Source organism: Pan paniscus, chromosome 4 (assembly GCF_029289425.2).
Source record: "Pan paniscus chromosome 4, NHGRI_mPanPan1-v2.0_pri, whole genome shotgun sequence".
Taxonomy (NCBI): domain Eukaryota; kingdom Metazoa; phylum Chordata; class Mammalia; order Primates; family Hominidae; genus Pan; species Pan paniscus.
Genome location: NC_073253.2, coordinates 409,678 through 434,047, shown reverse-complemented (window position 1 = coordinate 434,047; position 24,370 = coordinate 409,678). Strand labels below are relative to the sequence as shown.

The window sequence follows — 24,370 nt, the reverse complement described above, 5'->3', positions numbered from 1 at the left end:
TGGGGGACATCGCGCCTGCGCACCATGCCACGCCCGAAGCGGGTACTGAGTGGGGGCGCCGCGCCTGCGCAAAGCGGACCCGCGGACGGTGGCGTTAGGGGAACGCTGAGGTCCCGCGCTCCCCCACCGAGGTAGAGCGGGCCCTGTTCCGGGGAGGTGGTGGGCACCAACATTTTTAAAGCCCCGTGGGTGGTTCTCCGGGATCTCCCAGACCGAAGGGCCTGAACGTCCAGACCGCAGGGAATGGGGTCGGAGGGGGGCGCTCGTCCGCGGAGGTGGGCGGGAGCGGCCCGGGGCCTCCGGCCTCTTGTTTATTATACATCCCTTGATTAACTAAACTATTTTGTCATCGTGTGTGTTTGTGGAGGTCACATGTAAACAAACTTAAAGTGACTCTACTTTGTGAAAATGTGAAACTTCGTGTAGGTACTCAGTAAATTAGTAAATTCTTACTAACGTTAGCGCCCAGCCTAGCTATGGAGGGTGCATGCTGAGCCCGAAGCAGAGAGCTCTGTAATCTCCGCATTCATCACCACCACGAGGAGGCCTGAGAAGCTTCTAGCACTGTTTGCACCTTCCCCACATCACCCCTCCCTGCCTTCCTCACAGTCTTCCTTCTGATCAGAAGACCCTTTCCTTCTTTCTCTGCCTGTCGAAATGCTGCTCACTCTTCAAACCCTGGCTCATATGAAAGTGTCCGGTGTGAGCCCACTTTTATCGCGTTGATTCTGTATCTTTGATACGACTGCATGAGGGTTCTCCAGAGACACAACCAATAGAAGGGAGACGTGAGGAATTGGTTTAAAGGTTCAATTACTAATCTCATCCAAAAACACCCTTACAGACACGCCCAGAAATAATGCTTAACCACGTATCTGAGCACCTCATGGTGCCGTCAAGTTGACAAACAAAATTAACCATCGCAGCAGCCATACATTTAAACATATTTGTACCAGAGAACTTACCTGATTCTACCTGCACTTCAGATGCTTAAGACATGTCTGTTTTCTCCACTTTCCCCAACCAGATTGTGAGTCGCTTTCATCTAAGTTCTTGGTTTTTTTTTCCTTTTTCTTTTTTTTTTTTTTTGGGACGGAGTCTCGTTCTGTCACCAGGCTGGAGTGCAGTGGCGCGACCTCGACTCACTGCAACCTCCACCTCCCAGGTTCAAGCGATTCTCCTGCCTCAGCCTCCCGAGTAGCTGGGACTACAGGTGCGCGCCACCATGCCCGGCTCTGGTCTAGTTTTTTTCTTCTTTGAATCCCGTAGGGCGTCAGTGCTGTGCAGCAAGCACATAGTTAAAACTGAAGAAAAATTTCTTGAATAAAAGTAGTTAACGTTTTTATTCTTTACTTCAAGGTATATCTCCATGAATAACCTAAATGATCCCCCAAATTGGAATATCCGGCCTAATTCCAGGGCGGATGGTGGTGATGGAAGCAGGTGGAATTATGCCCTGTTGGTTCCAATGCTGGGATTGGCTGCTTTTCGTAAGTCATGGTTTTCTTAAAATTTGTGTTTTCCAGGCTGAGAGTGTGGAGCCCCGGTGAGGGAGGGAGCATGGTGTGGGAGCCTGAAGGCCGTGACTTTGGGACCTGCCAGGGACAGCCGAGTTTTATCCCCTGCAGTGAACTGTGGGCAAATCACTTAACCTCTGAGCCTCAGTCTTCCTGTTCACAGGAGATGGATAATCATACTTAACCTCAGCACATTGCAAGGATTAAGTCAGCCAAGGCGTTTAGAAGCATTTTGTGTGGGGTGGGTTTTAATAACTTAGTTCCCTCTCAAGGCTTTGCTGCTCTCAAGTCGGGGAGGAGGTTCCTTATTTCAGGTGCCCTCATAAGGACTGCTGGGGGAACAAAACGGGTGTAAAGGAAACCAGTGGGCTGGGCGTGGTGGCTCACACCTGTAACCCCAGCAGTCTGCGAGGCCCAGGTGGGCAGATCGAGTGACCAGCCTGAGCAACACAGCAAAACCCCGTCTCTACAAAAAATACAAAAATTAGCGAGTCGTGGCGGTGCACACCTGTAGTCCCAGCTACTCAGGAGGCTGAGGTGGGAAGATCAGTGGAGCCTGGGAGGTCGAGGCTGCAGTGAGTGGAGATGGCACCACTTGCCCTCCAGCCCGAGCAACAGGGTTAAAAAAAAAAAAAAAGAAAACCAGTTTTGGAAAACCAGTGATGTTTAATGTTTAGGAAATCAGTCTTTGGGAGACTTCATCCATGAAATCTCTGCTTGGCCTGGCCAGAAATTCTCTCTAGTTTAGATTGACTTGGCACCACTTTGGGGAACTGTCAGTCACATGCAGACTTACATCCCCACCACACAATCAATTCACTGATGCAGAGGAGTGAGTTTTGTGTTTCTTCACATTCCATGCTTCTGGGCTGGCACTTAGGAACATGAGAAACTGAATAATTGAATGGAAGAGAGGCAAGACCGCCCTCTAGTTGTAGCGATACATTTTGTGTAGTGGCTTTTTATCTGCTTCGATGTCTCAGGTCAGAAGTTTTGCTGTAGAGGAAGAGGAGGCTGGTAAGAGCAGGTGGTTTTTATGATTCAGTGATCTGCGCAGTGCTTGCTTCTTGGTGAAAGACAGGGCAGGTCCACATCCCATCCTAAGGGGCTGCCATGTAAGAAGCTCATCCACCTGCAGGCTTGGGAAAAAAAACCCTTAACACTTGGAGAGGCTACTGTTGCCTGTGGCTAGGGTGAGTGGATTGGAAGGCTTAAAATTACTCTGACTAATGTAATAATTAATTGGCTTTGAGGCTGGGAGAGGCCCTGAAGTGACTCATTTTCCATTTGTTTTTCAGACTCATCTCCAGCTTTTATAGCCTTTCATGATAACTTTCACTTCTGAAATTCTTACCTTCCCTTCTTGGACTTTTGAAATGATGCTTTCTGTCCCTGAAAAGGGTTGAAGAATATTTTTTCTTCCTGGTTTTTTGCTGAGGTAGTGTGGTCAGAGAGAACTGTTAACTTGGTGTTCTTGTAAGGATTCTCCAAAGGTGTGTTACGATGTGTTTGAGGTTCTGTTGCACATAGGAGCATTAACCAGCCCCTAGTGCAGTCTAGAAGAAGAGGCAGACATATGAATACTTGATAAGTGCTATTGGTTGATTTATTGATGAGAGGCTAGTTTTGTCCTGATCACTCGCTTCGTTTATTAGTTTTTTTTTTTTTTTTTTTTTTTGAGACAGAGTCTTGCCCTGTCGCCAGGCTGGAGTGCAGTGGCGCGATCTCGGCTTGCTACAACCTCCAACTCTCTGGTTCAAGTGATTCTCCTGCCTCAGCCTCCCGAGTAGCTGGGATTACAGGCACCCACCACCACGCCCAGCTAATTTTTGTATTTTTAGTAGAGATGGGGTTTCACCATATGGGCCAGGATGGTCTCGATCTCCTGACCTCGTGATCTGCCCGCCTCGGCCTCCCAAAGTGCTGGGATTACAGGTGTGAGCCACCGTGCCCAGCCCATTTACTAGATTTTTACTTAACATAACATAGAAATGTGTGTAATTGTGCTTGCCCGAAAGAGCAGTCCCTGGAGAAATTCTTATCCTGAGTAGCTCCCAGGGGAGAATATTCAGTATTTCAGCGCTCCAGAGGGCTTCTCTCTCTTCACACCTCCTCTGTCATTCTGCTTCCCCCCTTTTCTCTCGGTCTTCCTGATTGCCCTTTCCCCGTCTCTCTCTCCGTGCTTTTCCCATCTCTCCGTGCTTTCTCCCCTGTAGTGTTCCTGTACCTCCTGTTTCCTCCCCTGACCTAGAAAACATAGTTTTAGAGCTGAAAGGGACTGGTTGAGTTCACTGGGCCCAACTCAGTTTCTTTTAATTAAATATTTTATTTTGGGGTCATGTAAATCACATGCAGTTGTCATCAGTAATGCAGAGAGCCCATGTACCCTCTACCCAGCTTTCCCCAGTGGAAGCATCTGCAAAACGATAGTGCAGTGTCACAACCAAGACATCTGCCAGGATGCGGTCAAGATACCCCAATCCCTGGGGCCTCACGTGCTGCCCTGTGTACCGCCCCTCCCTCCATAGCCCCTGGCAGCTACTGATCTGTTCTTCATCTCCAGAACTTTGTCATTTCAAGAATGTTATGTAAATGGAATCAAACAGTATATAACCTTTCGGGTTGACTTTTTTCATTCAGCATAACCCCCTGAGGTCCATGCAGATTGTTGCTGTATCAGTAATTCACAGATAGTTTCATTGCTGAGTCGTGTTTTATGACATGGACGTACCACAGTGTGTTTAACCACTGAAAGACATCTGGGTCCTTTCCAGTTTTCAGCTGTTATGAATAAAGCTCTTATAAACATTCTTGTGTAGGTTTTTGTGTCGATGTAAGTTTTCATTTCTCTCGGATAAAGGGCCAGAAGTGAAATTACTGGGTTTTATGGAGGTTGCACGTTTAGTTTTTTAAGAAAGGGCTGAAATGTTTCCCGAGTTGCTGCACCGTTTTAGGTTCTCACCAGCAATGCAGAGCCGATCGGTTTCTCCACCTGGTCAGTATTTGGTGTTTCACTGCTGTCCCGTCTGCCCCATCCTGATGGGTGTGTGGTGCTGTCTCATTGTGGCTGCAGCGTGCGATGTCGAGCATCAGCGTGCTCACACTGCTGTCCCGTCTGCCCCATCGTGATGGGTGTGTGGTGCTGTCTCGTCGTGGCTGCAGTGTGCGATGTCGAGCATCAGCGTGCTCACACTGCTGTCCCGTCTGCCCCATCCTGATGGGTGTGTGGTGCTGTCTCGTCGTGGCTGCAGTGTGCGATGTCAAGCATCAGCGTGCTCACACTGCTGTCCCGTCTGCCCCATCGTGATGGGTGTGTGGTGCTGTCTCGTCGTGGCTGCAGTGTGCGATGTCGAGCATCAGCGTGCTCACACTGCTGTCCCGTCTGCCCCATCCTGATGGGTGTGTGGTGCTGTCTCGTCGTGGCTGCAGTGTGCGATGTCGAGCATCAGTGTGCTCACACTGCTGTCCCGTCTGCCCCATCGTGATGGGTGAGTGGTGCTGTCTCGTCGTGGCTGCAGTGTGCGATGTCGAGCATCAGCGTGCTCACACTGCTGTCCCGTCTGCCCCATCCTGATGGGTGTGTGGTACTGTCTCGTCGTGGCTGCAGTGTGCGATGTCGAGCATCTCAGTGTGCTCACACTGCTGTCCCGTCTGCCCCATCCTGATGGGTGTGTGGTGCTGTCTCATCGTGGCTCTACTGTGCAGTGTTGAGCATCTTTTCTCATCGTGGCTCCAGGGTGTGATGTCGAGCACCTCTTCACGTGCTCATTGCCATCAGCGTATCCTCCTGATGAAATGAGTATTCTTGCCTTTCAGCCGTTTCTTAATAGGACTGTTTGTTTTTTAATGTTGAGTTTTGAGAGTTGTTAATATGTCTTAGATTCTAGTCCTTAGTTGCATATGTGGCTTGCAAGTATCCTCTCCCAGTCTGTAGCCTGTCTTTTCATTCTCTTCATAGGGGCATTTGCAGTGTAAAAGTTGTAATTTTGATGAAGAGCAGCTTATCATCGTTTCCTTTTATGAACCATGCTTTTTGTGGAAAGTCTAAGAATTCTGCCTAGCTCTAGATCCTGAAGGTTTTTTCTTCCTAAAGTTTTAGTTTTACATTTTACATTTAAGCCCTTATCCATTTGAGTTAATTTTGTTAATAAGGAGTAAGACTTTAGTTGTATTTCTTCTTTCCAGCCTGTTTGCCTTTGATTTCTTGTCTTGCCTTCCGGCACTAGCTGGAGCTTCTGGGACTCTGTTGGACGGTCCCTGACCTGAGAGAGAACACACTCAGCCTCTCCCAGCTAAGTACAGTGTCAGCTGCAGGTTTTCCGTAGATGCTGTTTATCAAGTCAAGGAAGCTCCCCTGTATTCCTGTTTTTCATGAATAGGTGTTGAATTTGGTCCGTTTTTTTTTGGTTTCAATTGATGGAATCGTGATTTTTCTTCATCAGCTTAGTAATGTGTTAGATTGCATTGATTTTTGAATATTGAACCCGTCTTTTGTCTCTGGAGCAATCCCCACGTGGCCGTGCTGTAGAATTAGTTTTATGTATTATGGAATGATGTTTGTGACCAGGCTGCAAAGGATTGTTTCTGTGTTTGTGGGGGAGTCCTATGTGTTGTGGAATGATGTGTGTGGCCAGGCTGCGAAGGGTTGTTTCTGTGTTTGTGGGGGAGTGCTATGTGTTGTGGAATGATGTGTGTGGCCAGGCGCGAAGGGTTGTTTCTGTGTTTGTGGGGGAGTGCTATGTGTTGTGGAATGATGTGTGTGGCCAGGCTGCGAAGGGTTGTTTCTGTGTTTGTGGGGGAGTCCTATGTGTTGTGGAATGATGTGTGTGGCCAGGCTGCGAAGGGTTGTTTCTGTGTTTGTGGAGGAGTCCTATGTGTTGTGGAATGATGTTTGTGGGGGAGCCCTATGTGTTATGGAATGATGTGTGTGACCAGGCTGCAAAGGATTGTTTCTGTGTTTGTGGGGGAGTCCTGATTCCGTCATTCCAGTTTTTCTTCGAGTTGTTCTGTTTTTCAGTTCCAGAATTTTCATTTGGTTCTTCTTTATGTCTTCTGTTTATTTTCTTAGACTCTCTGTCATGGCAGCTGCTCTAAAGTCCTTGTCAGATGATACTGCCATCTCTCATCCAGGTATTGGCATCTGTTGATCATCTTTGCTCATTTAGTGTGACCCGTCCTGGCCCTTGGTACTAGGAGTGATTTTCTGTTTGAACCTGGGCATTTGGGGCATTACGTGATGAAACACTGGTTTTTATTTAAACCTTTGGTCTTAGCTGGCTTTCTTGAATGGCACCCTGGCAGGGGAAGGGCCACGCAGCCTCCTTACTGCCAGGTGGGGATGGAAGTCCAGGCTCCCCACTCAGCCTCTGGCCCCCATGGGCCCCCGAGGAAAGGATGGGAGTTCCAGCCCCCTGGCCTCTACTGGTGCCCCCCGGCTGGGAAGGCCTCAGCACTGCTCCCCACGTGGCTCCCCCCGACCCCACCCTGTGTTTGCTGCTGGGTGGGAGTGGGAGCTTCAGCTCCATCCAGCTTTTGCCCATGTGGGTGGAGGTGGGGCCGCAGTTTTTTCTGTGTTATTTGGCTGATGTAGAGTGATTACTGTCGGAACGTTTTCTCTCTTGCCAGGCCTCTATCGTGGTCCTTTGGGCAGAGACAGCAGGCTTTGTTGGAGTTTCTTTTTTTTGTCTGCACCCGTTGAGATTTCCAATTGACCGTGTCTTCAGCTCCAAGTATAGGATCTATGAGGCAAAATGAAAATCTAGAGGACTTGCCCCCGTGTTGTTCCTGGGGTCCCAAGGACCCAAGCCAGTCTGCCTTCTCTCCATCTTTCAGAGTCGTCTTGTTTTACAGATGATGTCCAGGATTTTTAGTTTACTTAGAAGAAGAATAGGGAGGACACCTACTCCGTCTTCCCAGAAGCAGGAGTCTCACCGGAAACTGAGGCTTTGAAAAGTTGCGTGTGCCCAAAGTCTGTCAGGTCAGACTCGGAATTCAGGTTTTCCTGACACCCAGCCTGTCCTGCCACTTTCCTCTGCAAAGCTGCCTGTAGCCTCCCCTGCCTGGCTCCCCGTCCAGCCAAAAACTTCCCAGTAACCACAGCCTGTATGGTGGGGTCTGACGTTTAACCGTGTGCGTCATTGTCTGTGTTAGTTTTCCAGTGGTTTGGTGTGTCAATGATGTGACTCGACTGAGATCGTCCCCAGATTGTATCAGGGAGCAGCTCCCTGTCTCCTCTTGATTCGGCGCCACCCCTCGCAGCCCCATCCCTCCCAGCCCCACCTCCAGCCCTCCACACCTCCTGGATGCTCTTAAGTCACGTTAATCCCTTTGACTCCTCGTGGCTGCAGAACATATCCCGTGCTCCTTGTCCGGGTCTCCTGGGGGCCCCTCTCATTTGCCACCTGTGACTTTCCAGAGGCAGCTCCAGCTTGTCCTTGACATAAGCCCCGTCCCCAGGCACATCCGGCTCCTGGAAGCTCTCACTCTCCGATGCTCTCGCCTGCCTTGCTCGTTTAATTTCGGGTGACTTTTCCTTGCAGCTTCTGCTCAGCCTTCAGCCTTCTAGACTTTGTTCATTCACCTTTTTAGGAAGCCGTTCTTGACTTCACCGAAACCAGACGAGCCTTCCCTTCTCTCTCCTCACATACCTTTGCAAACCCCTCAGTGCTTATCAAGTGACGTTGTAACAGCTTCTTTCCTGGTCAGGCCCCTGCCTGTGCGCTCTCGTCAAAGGGAGGAGATAAAGGTGACGTGAGTTTGAGTTGTCATCTGAAGTAGGACTAGCAGCTATTTTTGGTTGAGGAAGGATGAGTTTGGTTTTGTGCTTACGCAGTGAAGTGTCAACAGCATATCCAAGGGGGACTGGCTTTCAGGCTAATGGAAATCTTGCTGTTATGGAATTGCTTCCACAAAGGTCATTCATGACCCGGGAGAAAAACAAAGGTGACCATTAATGACCTGGAAGAAAAAGGTGACCATTAATGACCCGGGAGAAAATAACTGAATGTCAAGGACACCACCTGGGTTGGGGGAGGCAGCAGCAGGAGGAAGAGAACCATTAAAGTTGATAGAAACTCCAGTGGTTCTAGAAGGGGCTGCAGACGAGGGAGTCCCACGGTTAGTAGGGGAGGGGTTACAGGATAGAAGCACACGAGGGAACCCAGACTGCTGCTCTCAGTGGCTTTTGGGGCCTTGGGCTTTGAAAATTTGCCAAACAATCCTGTTTTCCAGAAGACTCAACTCCGTGCTGCTTTTAGAATGTACAAGCAGAACACGTCGCTGTTTGGAAAAACTAAGACTTAGCATGTAGTTGCTCCAACATGTATGAAATTATTGAGCAGTAGCATCAGTTTGGAATGTGGATGGAACTGTTATCACACGGTCTTTTTTTATTGTTGAAACACATCCAACTCTTACTTGTGGGATGGACAAAGGGTTGGTGGCTCCATCCGGAGCCAGGTGCCTGCTGGCCAGCAGGCTGTGTGAGTCATCAGGTCTTAGAGGCGCTGGATTTCTCTGCAGCGCAGGCCAGCCCTGCTGCTCCTTGGTGTAGGGGGCAGAGCCGGGCAGTGCCCTCTCCAGCCTCCCAGCAATCTTCGTCCCGTTTTCGTGAGATTCCAGCAGTCTCCAGTTTGAGGAAAGAGGCCCACTGTGTCTTGAGGCTGAACTTCTTAACCCACTTTATTTTTATGTGTCCTTATCAGAACATAAGCAGTGTCTCAAACTCAGGCCGTTTACTAGTTGCCACCGGGCAAAGCTAAATACAACTTTTATAAGAACCTGGCCAACGGTAGTTGAAGTCGACCCAAACATTTTAAACTTTGCCAATTGTACTAGAGCCGGAGCAGGCAAATGGTGGTGGGTTTGCGAGGAGAAGAAAAGCAGTGGTAGATCTTCTTAGCAACAAACAGTTAGAAGACGGAAAGGGTTAGGGTTAGGGTCTTTTGGTCACCCAGCCCTTACCTGGTTTTCAGATAAGAACTTGGCCTGTTACACATTTTCACGTAGAAGTGATCTTCTTGGTACAGCCGAGGTCTTAAGCTTTTACTGAAACACTATCCTCAGCTGCCTTATGATTTAAGTGAGGATTATAGAACTTCAGCCCTAACTTTTTCATTATGTGTATTTTTCTGCATTCATGTCAGGTTGGATTTGGTCTAGGGAGTCCCAGAAAGAAGTAGAAAAAGAGAGAGAAGCCTACCGTCGGAGAACTGCTGCTTTTCAACAGGATCTGGAAGCCAAGTACCACGCCATGATCTCAGAAAATCGGCGTGCTGTCGCTCAGTTGTCCTTGGAACTCGAAAAGGAACAAAACAGAACTGCTAGTTACCGAGAAGCCCTTATCTCTCAGGGACGCAAGTTGGTAGAAGAAAAGAAGCTTCTGGAACAGGAACGGGCCCAGGTGATGCAAGAAAAAAGACAGGTGCAGCCTTTGAGAAGTGCGTATTTGAGCTGCCTGCAAAGGGAAGAAAACTGGCAAAGGAGAGCCAGGCTTTTGCTGAAAGAATTTGAAGCTGTTCTCACAGAAAGACAGAATATCTACTGCAGTCTGTTTCTTCCTCGCAGCAAGCGGCTGGAGATGGAGAAGAGCTTACTGGTGCGAGCGTCCGTCGACCCCGTCGCCGCTGACCTAGAGATGGCAGCCGGTCTCACCGACATATTTCAGCATGATACATACTGTGGTGATGTCTGGAACACCAACAAACGCCAGAATGGCAGACTCATGTGGCTCTATCTCAAATACTGGGAACTCGTTGTCGAACTGAAGAAGTTTAAGAGAGTAGAGGAAGCCATCCTAGAAAAGTAAGACAAGAGTGAAATCAAACTGCTTTTAGTGACTCGAGGCCAGGCAGTCATGCGCCTTCTGGGTCTTCGGCGTCTTCCGTTCCCGTGCTGCCCGTGTCATGGCCACACCGTCACCCTTCAGCAGCGACCTCCACTCCCGCCACCCTCTGAGCAGAAGTGCACCGAAGCCTCAGAGACAGAGGGTCTCCTCCCGATGCTCTGCCGCTGTTGGGGATATGGTTTCTTGAAGCATTTTTAGGCTGCCAGTATTGTATTAAGCAGAACAGTGTAACCTCGTATTTTAGCTCCAGGGTAAAAATGGTTTTTTAAAAAGTCAAATACAATACTGGTCCTTACCACAAGTAATTTTCTGTCTGTTTCATCACTCCCTAAATACTTTCTCCTCAAATTATTTTTCTCTGTCACCAGATTACATTAAGAATTTGTCAGATAATGTGTAGAACTGCATAACAGGTAATAGAAAGTAGTAATATTATATTATCAAGGGTTTATATTTTAAAGATCTCTCTCACTCCATAAAGGGGAACTACCAAGTGTTTCTTGTATCCAGTTGTTACCTAATGTGTGTTTGTTGTATGCAGTTGTTACCTAATGTGTGTGTGTTGTATGCAGTTGTTACCTAATGTGTGTGTGTTGTATCCAGTTGTTACCTAATGTGTGTTTGGAATTTGGCTTGTGTCTGTATTCAGCAAGCAGATACTTATTAGCAATGATATATACTCAAAATACTTGCCATTTATGAGTAATAATGCCACTTTTTGTGTAATTCTTCACTCTTTACAAAATATTTTTATATGTATTATCTCATTGTTTACCGCAGCCAACAAGGTAGGCAGGCACTTATCACCCCGTATCACACATAGCTACTGGGAATTGAGCCTGTATACCTGTTCACTCATGGAATCCTCAGTCGAATCCTGTGAAGTGAGTATTACTATTACTCTTTGCGGAGGTGCCCCAAGGCCAGCCCCCAGGTGCTTGACCTGCTGGGAGATCTCACAGGACTCAGCACAGGGTTGGACTCAGCATAGAGCAGAATCAGCAAAGGGAGAGGGTGTGTGGGTGGCGCTCAGAGGAGCCACGTGTGGACACCCCAGGATCCACTCCCTGGAGTCATACAGGACACACCTAACTGTTAAGAATAAGCTCACTGGAGACTCAGCACCCGGGGCTTTTGCTAAGGGCTGGTCATGTGGTACCCCCTGCCTGGCCTGTGTGGGAATTCCCGACTTGTCCAGAAGGAGGGTGGGTTTGGTGTGGTCTGTGCCGTGAGCACAAGTACTGTGGTCACAGAGCCGCTCGTAGGAGTTAATGGTGCTGGGAAGTCTCCCAGAATCCGAGTTCCCAGATGTCAGTCAAGGGCCAGCCTCGCACACAGGCCCTGGTAGGACACAGCCTTGGGCCTGCTGTGTGAATTCGTCACCACGCACCTCACTTTACGGAGATGTGGAAGAGCTAACCTGCCTGAGGTCACGCAGGTAGTAGTGTTGGAGCCAGTCTGAGCCCAGGCACCTTTTCTCCAGAACCGCGAGTAACCTGTGTGCAGTGATTTGATAGTGTGTGGCCAGGCAGGAGCGGGAGCAGGTTGTCCATCTGCTTTCAAGGGCCATGTTCTCCCCTCCTGCCCGTCTGTACGGGAATAGGAGAAACTGTTAAAAATCCTAAGCTTATAGAGCCCACGTGGCAGTATGAGAGCCACTATTCATGGAGTGCATGTTCCACCCTGAGCTGTACACGCTTTACACGCATGCGTTGTTTGAAATCCGTGGAATCCCTTGAGCGCGGCGGAGGCGGGCTCAGAGCCAACATGCGCTGCCTGCAACAGACACGGGCCCCCTGCCATGCTCTGCTCTCGGCACCCACGCCCTGCTAAGGGTGCTCAGATGCTTCACCCAGGCAGGAGTGCAGTGGTGTGATCGCTAAGGGTGCTCAGATGCTTCTCTTCTTCAGTGGCTGCTAGCGTGCCTCTCTGCTCTACCACCATCGCTTTATCTGAGAAAAAGTCACTTTTATTTTCATTTTTTATTTTTTTGAGAGGGAATCTCTGTCACCCAGGCAGGAGTGCAGTGGTGTGATCTCAGCTCACTACAGCCTCCGCCTCCTGGGTTCAAGCGATTCTCCTGCCTCAGCCTCCTGGGTAGCTGGGATTACAGGCGTGCGCTACCACACCCAGCTAATTTTTGTTTTGTTAGTAGAGACGGGGTTTCACCATGTTGGCCAGGCTGGTCTCGAACTGCTGACCTCAGGTGATCCACCGCCCCCACCTCGGCCTCCCACAGCGCTGGGATTACAGGTGTGGGCCACGGCACCTGGCCCCTAAAAAGTCATTTTTTCGGTAAATCTGGACGAAACTCTTCCTCTCGTTGTTTGTACTTCCTGATGCGTCAGACCCCTGCCTAAAGAGCAGTGCAGGCTCCATTCCCGCGGCAATCCGGTCTGCTGGGTGTCCCTGTGTGAACCACTCCGCGTTTGTCCTTAAATGAAGAAAACACAGTCAGCTGCTTTGTAGGTGAATGATTTTCGAGGCAAATTGTTAATCCTCATCCTGTTTCTAATGTCCAGTGTGCTGTCAGCCTAGCTTCCTTCTATAGTGAGATAGATAACATTCAGAGCCTTCAAGCTGATGTGGACACTGACCCGCTGACCCGGTCCTGCAGAGTTAGGAAGACGAGCATTTTTTTTTGAGACAGTCTCGTTCTGTCGCCAGGCAGGAGTGCAGTGGCACAATCTCGCCTCACTGCAAGCTCTGCCTCCCGGGTTTGAGTAATTTGCCTGCCTCAGCCTCCCGAGTAGCTGGGACTACAGGTGCCTGCCACCATGCCTGGCTAATTTTTGTATGTTTAGTAGAGACAGGGTTTCACCATGTTGGCCAGGATGGCCTCAAACTTCTGATCTCAGGTGATCCACCTGCCTCAGCCTCCCAAAGTGCTGGGATTAGGGGCGTGAGCCACCGTGCCTGGCCGGAAGATGCTCTTTCCACAGGGTTGATATTAGTTCGTGTTTGTGTGGCGTGGCTGCCTTCCATCAGCAAGTTTGAGTGTTGATGTGAGGCCACCCTCTTTTGAAATGGATTGTGGTCGGTTTGGAATAGTTACACAGTGCTGTGCCATTTGGTAACTCCACACATGTACCGAAAGGTGAGCCCACAGTGGAACGCTCCTCAACCAAAGTGGTTTAAAGTTGCAAAAAAGGGTAATTGTGCTGGTTGGTGTGTGTGCTGAATTTGTAGCGACATCAGAGTCAAGCATTATTTGTCCTGCTGCTTTCTTGGAGGTCACAGTAACTATAAAACCGTGAGCCAGCAAGGCAGAGAGGACCCTTTGGGGTAAGGAGTGGAGCTCTGGGAGATCCTAGGTTTTGGAAGCAGGTCCAGTTTCCTTGGGGAGAGGAGGGCTTGCTGCAGGGCGGAGGAGGGGCAGCCACTGTAATCCTTGTCTGGAGTGAACATTGTATATGAGGTTGCAGTGGCTTAAAAAGGAAGGACTTTTGCGGGGAGGGGTTGAGATTGTACTTTGTAATTTCGCTTGCTTCAGGCTTGACTTTGGAATGAAGTTCGAAGGCATCACAATTGACCTGGACGTTCCAAAAACAAAACTGAAGAGGCAGCATTTCTCTTCCGTAGTCCAGTCAGCTCATTTGGTAGATGCGCTTTTTCCTCCTTTGCTACCATTCATCCATAAGGATATATAATTTGCATATATATTTCATATGCGTGCATATGTGTGTGTATGTGTGAACTGGCAGGTGTTGATTTCATAAGGACAAAATTGTTCTGCAAACCTTGCACCAATTATGGGGTGTTTCAACGGAAAAACTTCACCAAATGATCTGTGTGTTCGTTCAAAGAGAAGTTATGTCTAATTAAAATGTGTAACGGACTATTTCTGTGTTGGATTGTTTAAAAAGTGATTGCTTCATAGTGTACTAAGATCATCTCTTTAAGCAGAAGGGAGAAAACAGCTTTCTAGTTACTTTCACATATTAGGTTTGCTACATAAAAGCAAGTCTGAAGACTACACCTGTGACATTGCAGAGACCAAACTGCAGTGTGTGCAGCCATGAGTGGCAGCTGCTTCCTCCTCGAGGTGTCTTGTTCCAGCATGAGGACAGCCCGTGCGATGTTGGGAGGAGCCAGGGTGTTTGGGGGGGCAGCTGCCCTAGACACTGGCTGGCTGTGATGGGGGCAGCCTGCTGTGTAGACACTGGCTGGCTGTGATGGGGGCAGCCTGCTGTGTAGACACTGGTTGGCTGTGATGGGGGCAGCTGCCCTAGACACTGGCTGGCTGTGATGGGGAGCAGCCTGCTGTGTAGACACTGGCTGGCTGTGATGGGGGCAGCCTGCTGTGTAGATGCTGGCTGTGATGGGGGCAGCCTGCTGTGTAGATGCTGGCTAGCTGTGATGGGGGCAGCCTGCTGTGTAGACGCTGGCTGGCTGTGATGGGGGCAGCCTGCTGTGTAGAAAGTGCTGGGCTTGCTCCGTCTGCCTTGACTTGTGTGAGTAACTGCGCTGGGTTTTATAGGTTGAGGCTGAAAAGGCTCCTCTTTTTATGCTGGGTTTGACAAAACAGTTGCTGTATTTCTCTATTAATTTAGGATTCTGTTTGCAAGCAGCAGAGATGGATTTGTGCTAGCCTAGAAAGTTAAAGAGGGATTTAAGGCTGTCTCGTGAAACTTCAGGTCAAGAATGGAGAACACAGGTTAGATGTCAGAGAAGAACCAGAAAGACAAATAAGGGACTCTCAGGGGCCTCGGAGTACTTGTCACTCTGTGTCATATCTCTGCATAGCCGCGCCAATCCCCAAACCAGCTTCTCTGGCCACACGGTGGGACAGGGCGGTTCCCACAGCTCCTGAGCCTGCCCCCTGCCTGGCCTGCTCCAGCGGGCGGCCGAGTTAGGGAAGCGCTGGGCTCCACCATACCGCGGTGTTCTAAAGGAGTGGGAACAGTGAAGATCGGGGTTGCAGAGCCTGTGGCCTTTGCTAGCTTCATGGGAAATCTTGAAAAGAGAAAACGAAGGGCTTCAGTCAGCCACCCATGGACAGCAGGCATGCGGTGGAAGGCGGAGGGCTTCTGTGGCAGCTTCGCAGGTCTCTCATCTGCTGCGGACCCCCTGACAGGCTGAGGGTCTTGCTGTCGGGTAGCGGGACCAGATGAGCCTGAATGCGGCTCTGCGTCTCACAGGACAAGTGTACCTTGAGAGCTGCTGCCGCCGCCTGGGTGTTTGCTGGGTGAGCTCCAGATTCACGGGAGCCCTTTGTGCCAGCATGGCCACCCCAACCCCGTGGGGAAAGCAGATCTCCCTCACCTGGGAATCTGGCAGAGACCTCAGGCAGTGCCCCGTCTTTCATGACCTGCCTGGTCCAGGTAGAGGAGTCAAGTCCTGCTCCAGGAGCAGGTGCAGGGCCTGGCCTGGGTGCCGAGAATGGGGTGAGGAGGGAGGAGTAACGAAGAAAGGCAGATGGGCAGAAAGTGCCACATTGGGGCACTCAGGTGGCTCTGTTTAATATTCCAGCAGGGACACTGAGACCGAGCCTATCCCTGCCGGGAGAGCTTCTCGAAGCTGGTTGGTGGCTGACAGGCAGGGAGTGGGGTGCTGGGGCCTCCTCGGGAGGTGGGGGTGCTGGGGCCCTGCTCTTGACAGCACTGTGCCATAGCTCCGAGGTGGCTGCTCCCCGTGGGCCAGGGCTGGTGGTGCCAGAAAATGGGATCTGGGCTGAGGGGCTCTGGGCTGGCAGAGGTGGGGCGGGGGGGTGACTGGCAGGCATCAAGATGGGGGGGGACAAGCACGGTGCCCCCACCCATGGGGCCATGTGGGGCTGATGGATAGTGGGACTCCAGCATGCAGCAGATGATGGAGCCTTGCTCAACTCAGAAGAGGAAGAGCAGGAGAGCGCTGGTGGACGAGAGCAACCCTGATGTTCCTGGGCCCTTGGCCACGTCCACCACACAGAGGGGCCACGTCCACACAGAGGGGCCACATCCACCACACAGGGGCCACTGGGCCTGCGTATATCTCCTTGGCCTGCGAGGGTATCATCATTTCCTGACCTGTGGAACAAGTCATTAAGCCAGGAAGGACTTGAGTTGGAGCCCCTAAAACAGCCCCCACTTCTTGCCAGGATGGTGGACAGGAAGCAGTGCCATGTTCTGAAGGAGCTGCACCAGCCCATGCTGCTGTGGAAGACCCAAGGGAGGCAAAGACGGTGGCTCCAGATGGCGGCCCCCATTGGGACCCTGCTCACTTCACCCACTGGCCCTGGAAAGCCAGGGTGGGCCTGGGCAGGTGAACCCTGAGGCTCCGCCAGGAGCAGCCCCAGCTACAGCCGCCATGGATGTTTGCTGGGTTGGATCAGCACTCTCACCTGCTGAATGGTTTTGCCTGATTCCCACTAGCTTGCCTTGTGTGGGAGGCCGTGTTTTCTGCGGTAGAGAAGTGCTCTCCATAAAAACCCAGCAGGCGTGCTCCTGGGCCTGGCAGATGCCGGATGTGTGGCCACAGACGCCATGCGACCCAGGACTGGAGTCACAAGATTGGGCGAGGACAAAGACCCAGCGAATGGTGAACGGCCATGCAGGATGGGGCCGATCAGTTCAGTGGGAGCAAGTGCGAGACCTGCACAGGACGGGCGAGGGAGGCGTTGGTCCCCAGCCTCTGCTGGCCTTATCAGAATGGGCTGTTCCTTGGGAAGCCCCTGGGCGTCTGTGGAGCTGGAGATGTTGGGAGCTTGTGCCCTCAGCACCGCCCACTGACACCAGTGGGCTCCTGTGTGCCCTGCCCAATCCCAGGCCTCAGGACACCCAGCACCCTGGGCCCTTCTCCACTGCCACAGGCCTTAAGGTTGGTCATCATGCCGCCCAGCGGCTGAGTCTTACAATAAAAATTCAGACACAAAGCAGTGGCAGCCACTCTGTGCTTTAGAGTTAGAAGTAAGTCATTAAAAATGTTGGCCCAGCACCTTCCCTGCCTGTTTCCAAAAGCTGGCTGCAATATCAAGTTCATGTCCCTGGACGAGGCTCCAGTAAGGCACTGCCTGCAGTGTGCAGAGAGCACTTAGGTGGTTGCAGAGCAGGCAGAGACGAATGTGGGGAGTGGAAGTCACCATATCTGCCCACTCGGCAGGAGGCCGTCCATTCCTGAGACGCCCCCGGGAGGCAGGCTCCTGTACGGCACTCATGCTGGGTACCCAACCCCTACAACCCAGGCAAACCCCTACCCTGGGCAGAGAAGGGCCTGGACACACCAGGGGCAGAAGGAGAAAGGGGATGGAGACAAACCTGGGTGGGGGTGACCTGGGGGCAGCTGGGGTGGGGTGACACGGGGACCATTGGGGTGGGGACACACTCTGGGAGGGGGTGACACGGGGCAGCAGGGGTGGGGGCACACCTGGGGAGGGGGTGACACGGGGGCCCCTGGGGTGGGGACACACTTGGGGAGGGGGTGACACCTGAGGAGGGGATGACATGGGGCCCCTGGGGTGGGGACACACCCGTGGTGGGCGCTGTCATGGGGTGTGACTTTTGAGCGGAGCCATGGACACACAGTGACTCAGATCCCTGGTTTTGGGTCTGAGAACGACTTAACCACACCAAGCACTGACCTGTCTGAACTGCACTGAAAGACGCATTTTATTTGCATTTAGTTATTCTAGTGCTCAGCCATTTCTTTGCACAAAGTCACTCTTGGTGGACACCAAGTCCAAATGTGTCTTAGGTGGTTGTCAGCTTCTCCAGGGGCTGGTCAAGTGCTAGACCTTCAATTAAACACCCGGAACAGCTCCCGTCAGTCTAAACCTCAAGCCCCGCAGGACACAGTGAATGTTGGTGAGAAACGGTGGCGCGGTCGGGCAAAGGCCTACCCACAGCGCTGACCGCCCTGGTCCAGGCGGCTCTTCAGTGGACGCCTGTGCTCACCCACTCGGATGCCCCTCACGGTTCTGGGGGCTACACAAAGTGAGAAGAAAAGCCGCCACCAACAGCAACCAAAAGCCCCGCGTTCCCCGCAGGCCCACCTCATCCCATAAGCGGCAGGTCCAGACAGCGGGTTGTGACCAGCAGTGGGTGGGAGCCTCCTGGAGGAAGCAGGGTCCGGTTGGCTGTTCATTTTTCGCCTCTTTTTCTCGGTTGTTTTTCATGGGCTGCTTATTTTGTGCAGTTTCTGTGATGCGTTCTCTCTTCCCCTCCCCCTCCCTGCTGTGGAGCCCAGTCACATCTGCCCCCTGAAGCTTCATCTTGCGCCCAGTGCCCAGATGCGCCGAGGCCAGGTCGGCCACTCCTCACACCTCCCGGGCTTCTCTGCTCTTTGCCATGTGGCGTCTGCCCCCGCTGACCCTCAGTCACTGTCTCTTGGTGGCTTCCCCCGCCTCCAGAACCTTGCCGTGCTGCCACTAAAGGGCACCGCATGGCACCTCTCCTGGAAGGCTTCCTCTTCTACAGCACTTAACAGGCTCGCCTACAATTTTCACTAAGAACTGCTTTTGGTGGTGCTGGTGCTGGTGGGGATGAATGCCAGGCCCAAGCCTCAGATCCAGGACTAAAGCCCGGGGCACCTGCAGGCTGAAATGCAAGACCTGTCACTGGTGCGAGTGAAGGAACTACTCTATTTGTTTGAGTGCTCTGGAGAAGTTTTCTAGAGCAGTTTTGAAAGCTTGCAGCAAGAAAGCGCCAAGCTCATTGCTTGTTTCTTGAATGTCTGGGTCGAAACTTCCAAAGAGAGGTGTGGAGACCTGGATGTCCTCTCGGTCGGCCCGCAGCAGCACGGCACGCAGCTCCTCGGCGATCTCGTCGTATTTCTGCTGGTCGAACTTGGACATGGCCAGCTCGTCCTGGGGGTAGGCGGCACCCTCGGGGTAGCAGTCCTTGGGCACCGGGAACTCAATGCAGCGCAGCTCGGGGAGCTCACAGAGTGCGGTGAAGAGGCGCCGGAGGGCGCGGGCCGACAGCGGGTTCCCGAGGAACTTGAGCTGGCGCAGCCGGTGGCAGGGGCTCAGGCCCAGGATCAGCATGCCAACGTGGCTGTCTACGATGCCACACTCCTCCAGTGTCAGGATCCTCAGCGTCCGGGAAGCCTGGCTGAGCAGCCTGAAGAAGGTCGAGGGGTATAGGCTGACCAGGTTGTGTCCACTGAGGTCCAGCACCTCCAGGTGGGCAGCGTGGGCACAGTCTGCCAAGAAGGCCATGTCCGTGTGGTTCAGGGCACAGTTGGCCAGGTCCAGCACTCGCAGCGGGGTCTGTAGGGGGCTGCAGGACACGGGGGAAAGAGCACAGGTGAGAGGAGGGTCCCAGGAAGGAGCCGAGGGCTCAGGCGAATGGGAACAACCCATTTGTCCATCATGGGGTCAACACACAGTCACGTCCAACCACCGCCTAATTTCATACAGCCTATGAGCTAGGAGTGGTTGTTATATTTATATAATAGTTTGTGAAACGTGAAAAGTTACATGATATTCAAACTCGGTGTCCATAAATAACATTTTACCAGAGCACAACCACGTGCATTCGCTTAGTGTTGGCCATGACTGCTGGCCGCCACGTGGTGAAGTCAGCTATACCCAGAGGTCTGGCTTTTGTCCTCAGCACCTAAATGGTAAGTTTGTTTTGTCAACAGCTGCTTTTGTGTTGTCTGAGAAAAGTGATGCATGTGGCCATGAGAACGTCCACTCAGAAAGTGGACGGGGTGGGGCAGTGAGACCACAGGACAGAATGTCAGCTCAGAAAGCAGACGGAGTGGGGCAGTGAGACCACAGGACAGAATGTCTGCTCAGAAAGCAGACGGCGGGGGGCAGTGAGACCATAGAACAGTGCCGCTCCACTCTGACAAAGATGAATCCCACATGGTTTCAGAGCTGGGAAGGGCCATGGAGCCTTCCAGTACAGCCTTTGACTCACCTGGGAACCCTAAAGACCCCCCAACTTGCCCCACATCCCATATTCTGACTTGGTTGGTGTAGGGCAGCCTAGCTCTAATACAGGGGCAGTTGGAGTGAGACCTACTCTGGTCCTGAGCTCTCTAAGGGAGATCTCCAGAGCAGAACTGCATCGGGACATGGCCTCACTGTCCTCGCTAAGCCGGGGGACACAGCTGGGGTCTGCCCCATCCCCACCCTCTCCTTAGGAGGCTGCCTCACTCTCCACCCCCCTGCACCTGCACCCACCTGCATGTCCCGCCCAGGACATGTCCCTCCCCACCCAGGACTGGGACCACTGCCAGGTGCCCCTGTCCCACCTGAGAAACCACGCCAGGCACGCCCCCTGCCCGAGGTCCCACCGCAGGGCACCTCTATCCCTCAGGACCCACCGCAGGGCACCCCCATCCCTCAGGACCCACCGCCAGGCATCCCCCACCAGGATCTACTGCCTGGTGCCACCCCAGGACCCACAGCCAGCCACCCCCCACCCCAGGACTCACCACCAGGTGCCCCCACTTCAGGACCCACCACCAGGCACCCCCACCACCGCCAGGCACTTCCCCCCAAAACCCACTGCCAAGCGCCCCACCAGGACCCACTGCCATGTGCCCCCAGCCCCCAGAACCCACCGCCAGGCACCCCCCAGCACCTGAGGACCCACCTCTAGGTGCTTCCCCAGTACCTACCAGGCACCCCTTCCCCCTAGACCCACTGCCAGGTCCCACCCCCAGGACCCAAAACTGGGTGCCCCCCGGACCCACCGCTAGGTTGCCCCACCAGGACCCATCACCCGGTGACCCCAATACCCACCGCCAGCTGCCCCTCCTTCAGGACCCACCACCAGGCTCCCTCCCAGCACCCATTGCCAGGCACCCCGTTCCCCAGGACCCATGACTGGGCACCCCCCTTGGACCCACTGCTAGGCACTCCCCCTCCAGGATCCACTGCTGGGCACCCCCCTTGGACCCACCGCCGGGCATCCCCCTCACCACTGCCTGAGGCTGCCTTGGCCTGGCCCCTTCCTAGCTGCTGCCCTCTCTGCCTCCTTCACGCAGATCTGCTGAGAGGATCCTGCATGAGCCTCCTGTCCCACCATGGGGAGGTCCATGCAGCATGGAGCCCAGGCCTCCCTCGAGGGAGACTGGGAGGATCCCGCCCTGTCAGGCCTTCGGATGAGATGGCACCCTTGGCCAACAGCAGCCCTGAGCCAAAGGCACTGACAGGCTCAGATTTCTGAGCTGAAATCGTGTTTGCTGTTTGAAGCCCCCAAGTGTTGGGGTGACTCGTTCATCAACAATAGACAACTCCTCACACCATGTAGGCACTTCTGTTTCGTCTGTTTGGTAATTTCCGTATTCTCTTTTTTTAACTGGCATTCTCTCCACATCCCTAAGTCACACACGGCAGCCCGCTTCTTTCCTGGTGGCTCTGACTTTCGGTGCTCTTGCCCCTTGGCGGGGCTGCTGTCCTGTGGCTGTGGCCACACCCGGAGTGAGAGGCTGGAGGCCGTGTAGCCTCATGGCCTTGGACGTGAGCAGGCCCCTGGACTATCTCTCCTTGCCTCTGCAGCCACCAGCCCGTCCTCAGTCCCCTCCCCAAGACTCACCCAAGCAGCGTCGGGATCTTCCCGGTCAGCGTGGAGAAGGCCACACTGAGCTCAGTGAGCTGCGCCATCTTGCTGAGCTCCCGGGAGATGGAGGCGAGGAGGGGGTCCTCGCCGTCGGGAGTGGAGGCGTAGGTGGGGGGTGCATCAAAGGCCTTGGTGGGCAGGGTGAGCGAGGCCAGCCGGGGGAAGCCCACCTGGGCCAGAAGCTGCTGCACGTGGCCCGCATGCAGCCGCACGTTGTGCACCACCTCCAGCTTGCGCAGGGCACCCGGGCCAGCCAGACGCAGCACGTGCAGGAGCTGGCTGGGGCTCAGGCTGTCCGCCCGGAACGAGGGGCAGTGCACCCGCAGAGGGGTCGGGCACGCTGGCCTCAGAGCCTGCACCACCGCCTCGAAGTTGCCCTCAGTGACGAAGAGGTCGGCGAGGACCTCGACGGGGCGCCCGGCTGCGAGGGGCTCTGCCTGCAGCTCACAGCAGGTCCTGGCCAGCAGCTGGGTGCGGCCCCACCTGCCCAGCGCCCTCCCGCATGGGCACCGCTGCACCTGCACATCTCGGATGCCCGTGAGGTCAGCCACCCGCAGCCGCCGGCGGCTCCGGTCCTGCAGCACGTGGTCCGCGAGGCCGCGCACCAGCGCCTCCAGGCAGGCCCTGCAGGTTCTGTCGCGCAGGTCCTGGGGGTGGTCGGCACTAGGACCCAGCAGCGCTCCCAGCCGGAACTCCTCCAGGGGCCAGCGCCCCAGCACCGCGCGCGTCACCTCCGCCTGCTCCAGCAGGTAGCTGGCTTTGAACAGGAGTGGGTAGAGGTTGTGGGCCACACTGTCCAGGCTCTGCCGGGCCACCTGGGGGTGGGACACCAGAGCTTCTGCAGAAATGAAGCGGAGTGACCTCATTGTGTCCATGGCCCGAGACAGGACCGCTCCCCACGGCTTCCCCCAAGGCGTGTGCCCTTCACGCCTATCTTTAGCTGCAGCAGCTGTGAGCAGCCTGCCCTGGGGGCCCTGCCACGGGGCCTTGTGATCATCTGACTGCTATTTTGGTCCTGGGACGCCTGCGTCTGCCCGGCCTCGGGGCACCCAGCCGTTGGGAGTTGCTTGGCTCAGGCACCCAGCCGACACAGAAGGGCAGCCCGTGCCCATGGCAGGGCTGGGCAGAGAAGCCTGTGCTCCATGCTGCAGAAAGCCAGTCTTGGCAGGCGTTCGTGCTGGCGGCCGGTAAGGCCAGCGGGCAGGTCCTGTTTACCATCCAAGCGGGGCTACTGCCCAGCTCTGGGCACCTCCCCCACCAGTCAACGGGGCAGAGAACAGGCCAGGCCCCTGCGCCTCACTCGGTAACCAGTTCCCTTTCCACAGTGGCCTCTGGGGCCACTCCCACACTTCGCCTCGCATCTGGGGTGAGACGAGTGGCCAGGAATGGAGCTGCTGTTTTGCCCCTTCCCTGTGCCTTTCCTTCTCCCCAAGGACCCGGCGGGGGTGGCTTCCCTACTTTCCATGGGAGAGAGTGGCTGGGAGAGGTGGAGCCTCCCTGATGGCCTTGGATGAGCCCCCAGCTCTCTCTGAGCTGCAGTGTCCTGTCTGCAACCCTGCCGCCTGTGCGGCAGGGAAAGCTGCAGGGAATGGGATACACCTGTGTTGGGGGGCGGTGCCTGATGGTTCACTCCCAGCACTGACCGTGTTGGACAGCTGATGGGTGCTGCACTCACCTCTCCCCGTGACACTGCCACTCAGGGCAGGGTCAGCACACATCGCTGCACACATCACTGCACACATCACTACAGGGCACCACGTGTCCATGGGCTTTGGAGGGTCACGGCCATGAGACAGAGGCTGAGGGAGACCGAGAGAAGTGAGTGACAGAGACTGAGACAGAGACAGAGACAGAGGGACAGAAACTAAGGGAGAGAGACAGAGACTGAGGGAGAGAGAAAGGGAAACAGAAAGAGACAGACAGAGAGAGACAGAAAGGGAGAGACAGAGACTAAGAGAGAGAGAGAGAGACTGGTAGGCAGAGACAGAGACTGAGAAAGACAGACAGACAGGGGGAGACAGAGAAACAGCAGTGGGAGGGGGAAGGCTGCTGAGCAAGCTTGGAGGGTGCTGGTCATGGGTGCCCCACCAGCCTCCCTGTCTGACCCTCCCCAGTTTGTTCCCTGAGCCTGAGCAATGCCTCTCCCCGGGAGGCGACCCATGCAGAAGGGACTGTGCTCCGTTGTGGGGCACAGGCACTGTCCAGCAGGCGGAGGTGTGTGTGAAGAGGTGGGTGGGCCCCGACCCCACCCTTCAGGGGTGGCCGCCCTCGGCCAGCCGATGTGGGCCCCCAGGCTCCCCTCATGAGGTGCACAAGAGGTTCCCCCAGACACACAGCCCCTTTCCAGGACCAGATAAGAGAATCTCGAAGGACACAGTAGAAAAACATGTTCCATTGATTTTTATGATTAAAATTTTTAACAATTCAGTATTGATACAAAGTAAACACTTTACACCAGTGGCAGGTAACGCCATTTCCCAGACACCTTTTGGGTTCTGAAAAGTGGTTTCCAG

General features: G+C 53.7%; 2 protein-coding genes across 2 annotated transcripts; one reads left to right on the top strand and one right to left on the bottom strand.

The window, feature by feature from the left end:
- The first annotated feature begins 9 nt into the window (after positions 1 to 9).
- On the top strand, positions 10 to 10,663 carry CCDC127 (coiled-coil domain containing 127). Its single transcript, XM_063604111.1, has 3 exons — positions 10 to 131; positions 1,360 to 1,490; positions 9,662 to 10,663. The coding sequence occupies exons 1-3, from the start codon at positions 25 to 27 to the stop codon at positions 10,321 to 10,323; spliced, it is 900 nt and encodes a 299-aa protein (XP_063460181.1). The 5' UTR covers positions 10 to 24; the 3' UTR covers positions 10,324 to 10,663.
- Positions 10,664 to 17,930: 7,267 nt separating this feature from the next.
- LRRC14B (leucine rich repeat containing 14B) lies at positions 17,931 to 22,733 on the bottom strand. Its single transcript, XM_063604078.1, has 2 exons — positions 21,834 to 22,733; positions 17,931 to 19,559 (listed from the first exon to the last, which is right to left on the bottom strand). Exons 1-2 carry the CDS (start codon positions 22,730 to 22,732, stop codon positions 18,914 to 18,916), a joined length of 1,545 nt encoding a protein of 514 aa, XP_063460148.1. The 5' UTR covers position 22,733; the 3' UTR covers positions 17,931 to 18,913.
- Between the last annotated feature and the right edge of the window lie 1,637 nt (positions 22,734 to 24,370).

Coding starts and splice junctions, on each gene's coding strand:
- LRRC14B (XM_063604078.1), bottom strand. CDS start 22,732: ATGGACACAATGAGGTCACTCCGCTTCATTTCTGCAGAAGCTCTGGTG. Junction 19,560..21,833: donor AAGATCCCGACGCTGCTTGG/GTGAGTCTTGGG, acceptor CGTGTCCTGCAG/CCCCCTACAGACCCCGCTGC.
- CCDC127 (XM_063604111.1), top strand. CDS start 25: ATGCCACGCCCGAAGCGGGTACTGAGTGGGGGCGCCGCGCCTGCGCAA. Junction 132..1,359: donor TCCCGCGCTCCCCCACCGAG/GTAGAGCGGGCC, acceptor CTTTACTTCAAG/GTATATCTCCATGAATAACC. Junction 1,491..9,661: donor GCTGGGATTGGCTGCTTTTC/GTAAGTCATGGT, acceptor CATTCATGTCAG/GTTGGATTTGGTCTAGGGAG.